This window comes from Pan paniscus, chromosome 20 (assembly GCF_029289425.2).
Source record: "Pan paniscus chromosome 20, NHGRI_mPanPan1-v2.0_pri, whole genome shotgun sequence".
NCBI lineage: Eukaryota > Metazoa > Chordata > Mammalia > Primates > Hominidae > Pan > Pan paniscus.
The window spans coordinates 15,430,677-15,440,372 of NC_073269.2; the positions used below are offsets into that span (position 1 = coordinate 15,430,677).

Sequence of the window (9,696 nt, forward strand, 5' to 3'; positions counted from 1 at the left end):
AGTCACGGCACCCAGCCTATTATTATTATTTCTTTTAATGAAGGATCTGAAACTGCATTTGAAGAAATTTTATTAACTGGGCATGGTGGTGCATGCCTGTAGTCCCAGCTACTAGGGAGGCTGAAGCAGGAACTCCAGGCTTGATCCCAGGAGTTCCAGGCTGCAGTGAGCTATAATTGTGCCCATTGCACTCCAGCCTGGGTGACAGAGCACAAGATCCCAACTCAAAAAAAAAAAAAAAAAGAAAGAAAAGAAAAATAAAAAAGAAATTTTATTACCAGATAGGATTTGGCTGAGTCTCCCAGAGTCAAATTTGGGGGTGCCCCACCCTTGGCATTGTCCTTGATAACTTTATTCCACTCTTACACTCAATTCCTCAGTAATTCTGTCTGCTGCCTCCAAAATCTATCTAGAATCCACGGGGTCTGGGCTTAGCTGGAATCTCCATCATTGTTCCTGTGGCTCAGTGCAGCCCCCCTTCACCTTCTCTGGTTTTCAACCTCCCATGGAGGCCACAAGACACCTGTGATCACCTGAATTAGGGCAAGCCCCTCCTCTGCTTAGAAGCTTCTATGGCTCCCACCTCACTCAGAGCAAAAGCGAAGTCCTCTATATCACCCACAAGGTCCTTCGGGAACTACTCCTTCAGCTCCTTGTCTCCTCCCATTCTCCCCCTCCGTCCCTGCTCCAGGCACACCAGCATCGCTGCATTTCTTAGAACACATGGGCACATTTCAGCCTCAGGGCCTTTGCGCATGCCATTCCCTCATCCTGAAATGCTTTTCTTTTGGTCTTCCCAGGACAGAGATCTCAGCTCACATCACAAGTCACTACCTCTGCAGAGAGGTCTTCCCTGACCACCATCACCATCTCTGTCGTTTGTCACTGGAATCATCTCCATTATTTCGTCACCGAGTTCTTTTCTGTGTTCCCAAGCAGAATGTCAGTTCCACGAGGGCACAGATTTTTTGTCTGTTTGTTCACATTGTGGGGTGTCGCTGCATAAATACATTTCCCCTGCATCTTTTCCGACTGCACCTTTGGCTGCATTTCCTACAAATTCCTTTATGTAAAAAGAACAAGTCTGTAAAACTTGGGAAGACAGTCGTGGGCCGAGGGTGTCAGTCTGCAGCCGGTTCTGATACCAGAGTCCGGGCGGCTGTGGGTGCACCGGGGCTGCCTGTGGAGCCGCTGGTGTCCAGCCCGTCGCGCTGGGGCGACGAGCGCTCCGAGCCGCTGAAGCTCCCATCAAGGCCCGGGGGCAGGCAGCGGCGCAGGCCCCCGGAAGCCTCAGCCGCGCTCGCCGACTGCTGGGAGCCACTCGGGTCTCTGCCGCAGGAGTGGCGGCCGCAGCAGACCAGGCGCAGGAGCGCGTGGCGCAGGTCGCGGTTGGTGAGCGTGTAGATGATGGGGTTCAGAAGTGAGTTGGCCATGGCCAGTCCCAGGAAGGGATCGGCCTGCAGGAGTACAGGACAGGTGCGCGCCGGGCACGCCACGTCGAGCAACAGCAGCAGGAAGAGGGGGCCCCAACATGCCACAAAGGCCAGGAGCACCACGCTGAGCGTGCGCAGCAAGGCCAGCGAGCGCGGCTTGCGACGCGCCCGGGTCGAGGTGGTCCCCGCAGTCCCGGGCCGTGCCGGCAGGCGCCGCGCGTTGGCGCGTACCTGGCAGTAGATGCGCGCGTAGAGTACACAGATCGCGGCCAGGATGCCCACGAAGGCGAGCACGCAGAAGAGCACGTAGGCCTTGGCGTAGAGCGGCAAGACAGTGGAGCAGGCGTCCAGGCGACCCAGGCAATTCCAGCCCAGCGCTGGCAGGAGCCCGAGGAGCAGCGACACGCCCCAGGCCGCGGCTGCCATCGCCAGCGTGCGCCCCCGACTGGAGACGGGCGCGGGCCCCCTGCGCGCCATGGTGAGGCTGCGCTCCAGCGCGATGGCCAGGAGGCTCAGCACGGACGCAGTGAGTGCCACGAAGACGCCTCCCTCCCGTGCGAACCAGAGCGCGGGCGACAGTTTCAGCGTGAGCGGCCCCGACAGTAGGATGTTGGCGGCGTAGGCGGCGCCTGCCAGCAGATCCGACAACGTGAGGCTGCCCAGGAGCAGGAACATGGGAGCGTGGAAGCGCGGGTGGCGTCCGAGCACCAACAACACGGCCAGATTCTCTAGCACGATGAAGGCGCACACCGCCAGGCACACCACGGCGTCGGCGCGCAGGCCGGCACCCGGCTGGTAGCGCGCACCGCGGAGCTTGCCGGTGTAGTTGTAATGCAGGACGATGACCTCGCTCACCGGCGCCGGCCGCAGCAGCCCCGACTCCATGGGCCGCGCGCCCCAAGGCTGTTGGAGAGGCAAGATACGGTGTCAGGCCGCGGTCCCCGTAAGCACGCTCGCAGCAGCCGGCTAAGTCGTGGGAAAGGGGCCCTACCCCCTGACCATCACCCCCCATAAATGGTGTCCAAGGGGGAGTTCAGGATGGAGGGATAGAGTCCGTGGAGACAGACATACACACAAATAATATCACGAGGGGACAAGGTGACATAGTCTCAAAAAAAGGGACATTAATAACAAACACATGAATGGCTGGGCGCGGTGGTTCACACATGGCTGGGCGCGGTGGCTCAGGCCTGTAATCCCCGCCTGCAATCCCCGCCAGGCTCAGGCCTGAGGCAGTGGCTCAGGCCTGGGAGGCCGAGGGGGGCAGATCACGAGGTCAGGAGATCGAGACCATCCTGGCTAACACGGTGAACCCCCCCCCCCCCAGTCTCTGCTAAAAACACAAAAAATTAGCCAGGCATGGTGGCACGTGCCTGTAGTCCCAGCTACTCCAGAGGCTGAGGCAGAAGAATCATTTGAACCCAGGAGATGGAGGTTGCAGTGAGCCGAGATCGCATCACTGCACTCCAAACTAGGTGGCAGAGCGAGACTCTGTCTCAAAACACCCCCCCCCCCCCACCAAACACACACACGGCTGGGTGTGGTGGCTCACTCCTGTAATTCCAGCACTTTGGGAGGCTGAGGCAGGAGGATTGTTTGAGGCCCAGGAGTTGGAGATTAGCCTGGACAACATAGGAGGACCCCGTTTCTACAAAAATTAGCCGGGACGTGTTGGTGTATGCCTATAGTCCAAGCTACTCAGTGGAGTCCCAGCTGAGGTGAGAGGATCACTTGAGCCCGGGGGGTCAAGGCTGCAGTCAGTGAGCATTGATTGTGCCACTGTACTCCAGCCAGGACAACAGAGCAAGACCCTGTCTCAAACACACACACAAACACACAAGCAGGGAGTTCCAGAGACGTAACAGTAAACACACAGAATGCACACAAACGCAACACACACAGAAAGAGACACACAAATACAGCAACACACTACAAGGGCAAAACACACAGTCACACACCATCAGGGAAACTAAAAAATACATCATACAGGAACAGAGTGACGCAGGCAGAAAAACACAGCGACCAAAATTCAGTCACACGAATACAGGGTCTCCCACCCAGTGGCACAGGCCACAATTTCACAACCTTCACTCACACTAGCCTGGGGCCCAGTGCACCACACTCCACACTCTTGTCTCACTGCATACAAAGCTTTTTCCTGCCAAAACCCCCTCATCCACCCAAAAACCCCATGAGAAAGTTGCTCCTTGGCCAGGCACAGTGGCTTTCGCCTGTAATCCCAGCACTTTGGGAGGCCGAGGTGGGAGTATCACTTGAGCCCAGGAGTTCGACACCAGCTAGGGCAACATAGTAAGACTTCATCTCTACAAAAAAATTTAAAAATTAGCCAGGTGTGGTGTTATGCCCCTATAGTCCCAGCTACTCAAGAGACTGAGGCGGGAGGATCACTTGAGCCTGGGAGGCCGAGGCTGCAGTGAGCCATGATCGCACCCCTGCTCTCCAGCCTGGGTGACAAGAGAGAAACTCCGTCTCAAAAAAAAAAAAAAAAAATTGATCCTATTCACTCATTTTACTAAGGCAGAGCCTGAGGACAGGAGAGAGAATCCACAAGAGGCAGACAGACTCTTACAGAGGGGCACACATGTCATTGAACTGTAATAACACTCCTCACCTGCCTCTGTGACCTTATTAATCCCCACTTCTTTAGTCCTAATTTACAGATGAGAAAACTGAAGCTCAAAAGAAATGCTTCGTATCGAAGCAGGCGCAAAGGTTTCCATGCTCCCACACAAACATCCATGCACAAACAGTCCCCATGCAAGTCCAGATGAGAAAGCCAAGGCCTGGGGAGGGGAATGGATCTCTTTTGCACAAGGCAGGGATGCGGACATCCCAGAGAGCTTCAGTCACACACAGAGAATCAAGGCAGGCAAACATAGACAGGAAGTCGCTGGCTCACCCATGCTGGAGGTGGGGAGCCCAAATACAGGGAGACAGGGTTACACATGCTCTGAGGGGGAGGCCAACCCCATCCGCCCAGCTTGCCCGGCAGCAGGACTGAAGTATGGAAACTTGCAGTGGCCCGGCCAGGAGGGGGTGGCCAGGAGATTCCAGCCACCTCCACCCCGTATCCCAGGTCCTGCACCCAGCTGGGGAGCCCCCAGCTTCCCCCTCCCCAGAGGCCTCCAGGAAAAGTTCGGGGAACTCCCTGCAAGGAGTGGTGCGCCTTTTTAGACCGGGAAAGTGGCCTCCAGGGCGACCCCCTCCGGGTCAGGCCCAGCCCCGCGCCCCCAAAGGTCCAGTGCAGTCCACTCACTCTGCGCCCTGGTCGTGCGCCACCCGCAGTCGCGCTGCCTTGAACCGAGTGAGCGGACGCCGCTCCGGGGGCGGGGCTGGAGCTGGCAGGCGAGGGGGCGGGCCAGCGACGCAAAGGGCCGGCGGTCGCCAGCAGTTGCCCCCTCCCCTTGGGGCCCGGGCACTCAGCCCATGGCTGCCAGCCTGTGCCACTCGCCGCGGCACCGGAGCGCGCCCCGGCGGCGACTGGCACAGGCGAGCCCTCAGCTGCCCCCTCCGGGCCTGGGCTGTCCTCCCAGGGACGCTCCATCGCGGTGGGAGGACTCGGAGAGGCGGGAAAGGGAGGGTTCTGCAGCAGGGCGGTCGCAGCCTGAGCCTCTTCTCCCCAGCGGAGGGGTCCTCTCTGTCCTGGGTGTCCGGGCACTGCGCCCTCCCATTGCCCACCCACCTGTGAACTGAGCTTCCTGGGCTGCACCCCAAGGACGCCCCGTCGATGGTTCGGAGGGGTCTTCAGTGGGTTGCTTAGCAGGAGTCTTCAGTGGGGGCCACCTTAGCCTGAGTCCTCTCCCACCAGCGGATAGGTTCCCGCTGCTCCCGGGCACAGGCCCCTCCCAATTTCCCGCTCCCGCCCCCGGCTCAGGGCGAGTGGGGGTGGGGCGGGCCCGGGCAGGATTGTGATGGGAACTTGCCGCTCCTCAGATAAGGAGGGTCTCTCCTGTCCCACCCCCTGGATTCCGTGTTCCCCCGACCGATTCTCTCCCACCCTTATCGCTGACGACAAAGTGATTTACTCATTAATGGTGTTTCTGGGCTGTGTCCTTAGCAGACAGTAAATCCCAGCAATGTAAGAATTTCTTTTTTTTTTTTTTTTTTTTTTTTTGAGACAAGATCTTGCTCTGTGGCCCAGAGTGGAGTGCAGTGGCAACATCATAACTCACTGCAGTCTCGACCTCCGCGGCTCAAGCCATCCTCCCATCTCAGCCGGCTGAACGTAGCTGCTGGGACTCCAGTCGCTTGCCACCATGCCCAGATAATGAATGAGTGTCTCCCTCACTTCCTCTGTATCTCTCTCAGGAGGATCTCAGTCTCTCGCCTGCGTGTCTCTTTGTCTCTGCGTGTCTCTTTGCCTCTGCGTGTCTCTTTGTTGCTGTCTGTGATGCTCTCCCACGCCTCTCCCAGGCCACTGCTCCTCCAACGACCAGTCCCGCTGGCCCCGAAACGCCCCCACCCCCACTTCCCAGGAACTTCCAGACGGTCCCAGCTCTTCCACCCTCAGATTCAGGAAGGGAGGCTGGGTCCCGCTGCTGCGACCTTCTCCAGGACCGTGCCCTTTGCCCCTGATGCTTCAGGCCCTGCTGGCCGCGGGTGGGGTGAGGGCGCCCCAGGAGAGATGAGCCAGAGGCTGAGAATAAGCGTGGATCCGGGATACCCTCGTGGGAGGAAACTCAGGGGGCACTCAGGCCGGGTCAGGCCCCCATGTAGCCCCTTGGGGGTCCCAGCCCTCCTGCCCCCGCTGTTCCCTCGGTGGGCAGAACCTTTCCTGCCTGCTCTGCTCAAAGACACAGCCAATGGGACCCGCAGGGTGGGACGGTGTTAACCCTTCAGTGCCAGGTTCGCCAGTCCTGTGGACCAAGCCAACTCCAATGGTGCCCACTGGGATGACCCCTGAAGATCTCCCAGCATGGCTGTGGCTGGCACCCAGTAGGTGCTCAATAAATGACCTCCTTCTGTAAAGGGGAAGCCGCGCCCCAGGGTGGGGAGGTGGCTGCTTCACACCTCCCAGGCGCCAATCTCACCTCTCTCGAAAATGGGGCTCTTCCGGCTGCCGGTCCCGGGCTCAGCAACCTGCCTCTCCCGCTGCCTCCCTGAACTTCTTTCCCACGAATTGGGACCCTGGGGACTCAGGCTCCAGGATCTCGACAGATGTTGGGAGTCCCATCCCTAGCTGCCACTCCACACTCCTGGCCACTGTTCTTAAAACTCAGATCACATTTCTTTTCTGCTTCAAACCCTCCCGTGGCTCCCTGTGTTTCTCAGAGTAAGTGATCAAGTCCTCAGTGAGGACCCCACAAGGACAATGCCATATGCCATCCTGATTTGTCTCTTTCTGTTACTTCTGTGCCTCTCTCTGCTCCACTCTGCTTCTGCCTCCCGGGCTCCTCCGAGTTCCACACACACTTCAAGACTTTTGAACTTGGGGGCCAGGTGGCCTGGAGCACCCTTCTCCCCACCCCTTCCCAGCTGGTCAGCTGGTCACCTCCTCAGACAGACCTTCCCTGATCTGTCCCTTATCTCAAGTGGCAAATGGCAGTTGGCATTATCTGAAATCACCTTGCTTTTGCTTTTTTTTTTTTTTTTGTAATCTCCCTTTATTGCCCAGGCTGGAGTGCAGTGGTGCGATTTGGGCTCACTGCAAACTTCGCCTCTGCAACCTCCGCCTCCTGGCTTCAAGCAATTCTCCTGTCTCAGCCTCCAGAGTAGCTGGGATTACAGGAATGCACCACCCCGCCCAGCTAATTTTTGTATTTTTAGTAGAGGCGGGGTTTCACCATGTTGGCCAGGCTGGTCTCCAACTCCTGACTTCAGATGAATCGCCCACCTCCCCCTCCCAAAGTGCTGGGATTACAGGCATGAGCCACCGCGCCCGGCCACCTTGTTCATTTCATTTATTTATTCATCTTTCCTAATGTGTATCTCTGACCTAGAGCCTCAGCTCCAGGAAGGCAGGTCTGTCCCTCTGCCCAGATTCCTAAAGGTTAAGGGCTCACAGTTTTTTGATTTTTCTTTCTTTTGTGAGACAGCGCCTCACTCTGTCATCCAGGCTGGGGCACAGTGCCGTGATCACAGCTCCCTGCAGCCTCGACTTTCCAGGCTTCAAGCAATCCTCTGCCCAACCTCCAGAGTAGCTGGGACCGTAGGCGCCAGCCACTGCACCTGGCTACTTTTTAAAATTTTTTGTAGAGACAGGTCTCACCAGGTTACCTAAGCTGGCCTTGAACTCCTGGACTCAAGCAATTCTTCTGCCTCAGTGTCCCAAAGTGCTGGGATTACAGGAGTGAGACAGGACTCAAGGTCTTGAGGCAGGCAAGTGATACCCACTGTGAGCCTCAGTGGACTTATCTGTAAAATTGAGATAATAGCCAGGTGCGGTGGCTCATGCCTGTAATCCCAGCATTTTGAGAGGCCGAGGTGGGCAGATCACCTGAAGTCAGGAGTTCAAGACCAGACTGGCCAACATGGTGAAACCCCATCTCCACTAAAAATACAAAACTTAGCCGGGCGTGGTGGCGCGCACCTGTAGTCCCAGCTACTCCGGAGGCTGAGGCAGGAGAATCGCCTGAACCTGGCAGGCGGAAGTTGTAGTGAGTCAAGATCGCACCACTACACTCCAGCCTGAGCAACGCAGTGAGAATCCATCTCAAAAAAAATAATAATAATAAAATTGAGATAACCGCACCCACTCCAAGGCTGTTGTTGAAGATGAAATGAACAGTTGGAACAGAGCCAAGGTATACAATGAGAGCTCCACAAATGTCAGTGCAGCTATTATTGGTCACCACTGTATCCCCAAAGAAGAATTAGGGCAATGGGCTCATAAGGAATCAGCCCCAGACATTGCCACCACCCGCCCCCACCCCATACCTCCTCCCACACCCCACAGGCCAAACTGTCTCTTCCCGGGTGCAGGGCACCCCTGGCCTCTATGTTCCTGCTGTGTCTTGCAGCAGCCCTCCCGCCTGAAGCATGCCTAGGCCAGCACACCCGCTGGGCCAGTTCTGCTGCCAGCACCCTCGCCCACAGAGGCAGCTCCACCCGGCGCCCGCTCTTGCAGAGCTGGGTCTGCACCTTCGAGAGGGCAAACTGCCTCCCATGGTACCCTCAGATCCCCTTCACCCACTCCCATTCCCACCCTCCTCACTCCCCCTGCCCTTTTTTTTTTTTTTTTTTGAGACGGAGTCTTACTCTGTCACCTGGGCTGGAGTGCAATGGCACTATCTGGGCTCACTGCAACCTCCACCTCCTGGGTTCAAGCAATTCTCCTGCCTCAGCCTCCTGAGTAGTTGGGATTACAGGCACGCGCCACCACACCCGGATAATTTTTGTATTTTTAGTAGAGACACGGTTTCACCATATGGGTCAGGCTTGTCTCGAACTCCTGACCTTATGTTCCACCCGCCTTGGCCTCACAAAGTGCTAGGATTATAGGCGTGAGCCACCCTGCCCGGTCTTTTTTTTTTTTTTCTTGAGATAGGGTCTGGCTCTGCCACCCAGGCTGGAGTGCAGTGCGCAGTGATCTTGGCTCAGTGCAACCTCCACCCCCTGAGTTCAAGGGATCCTGCCACCACAGCCTCCCAAGTAGCATGCGCCACCATGCCCAGCTACTTTTTTTGTATTTTTGTAGAGACAGAGTTTCGCCATGTTGCCCAGACTGGTCTCAAACTATTGGGCTCAAGTGATCCTGCTGCCTCGACCTCCCAAAGGGCTGGGATTACAGGCATGAGCCACTGCACTCGGCCCACATTCCCTTTTTCACAGCCCTGAAACTTAAATGTGGCTGCAGGGAGGTGTGAACTGACAACTTTCCCACAGCCAGAGAACAGAGAGGCAGGGTTTGGGGGTCTCAAACGGGAGGCCCGAGGGCCAACTCCAACTCACATGCACAAGGCTCGTTTGTGCAGCTCGGTGAGGTTTCACACTCAAACAGCTATCCGAACTGGACAGAAATGCTGCACTCTAGCCAGTAAATTTGTTTCTCTTAGAAGTACAAGGCAACAGGCTGGGCGCAGTGGCTCACGCCTCTAATCCCAGCACTTTAGGAGGCCGAGGGGGGTGGATCACCTGAGATCAGGAGTTCGAGACAAGCCTGACTAACATGGTGAAACCCCAATCTCTACTAAAAATACAAAAATTAGCCGGGCATGGTGGTGCACGCCTGTAATCCCAGCTACTCCGAAGACTGAGGCAGGAGAATTGCTTGAACCGGGGAGGCAGAGGTTGCAGTGAGCCG

The 9,696-nt window shown here is 56.9% G+C and overlaps 1 protein-coding gene across 2 annotated transcripts; it reads right to left on the minus strand.

The window, feature by feature from the left end:
- Positions 1 to 252: 252 nt before the first annotated feature.
- On the minus strand, positions 253 to 5,917 carry S1PR5 (sphingosine-1-phosphate receptor 5). Of its 2 annotated transcripts, none has more exons than XM_034945171.3 (2): positions 5,137 to 5,917; positions 253 to 2,336 (listed from the first exon to the last, which is right to left on the minus strand). In XM_034945171.3, exon 2 carries the CDS (start codon positions 2,316 to 2,318, stop codon positions 1,122 to 1,124), a length of 1,197 nt encoding a protein of 398 aa, XP_034801062.1. In that variant the 5' UTR covers positions 2,319 to 2,336; positions 5,137 to 5,917; the 3' UTR covers positions 253 to 1,121. The 2 variants fall into 2 exon arrangements, with proteins under 2 accessions (XP_034801062.1, XP_008960094.2); XM_008961846.4 differs by lacking the exon at positions 5,137 to 5,917 and adding an exon at positions 4,711 to 5,113.
- Between the last annotated feature and the right edge of the window lie 3,779 nt (positions 5,918 to 9,696).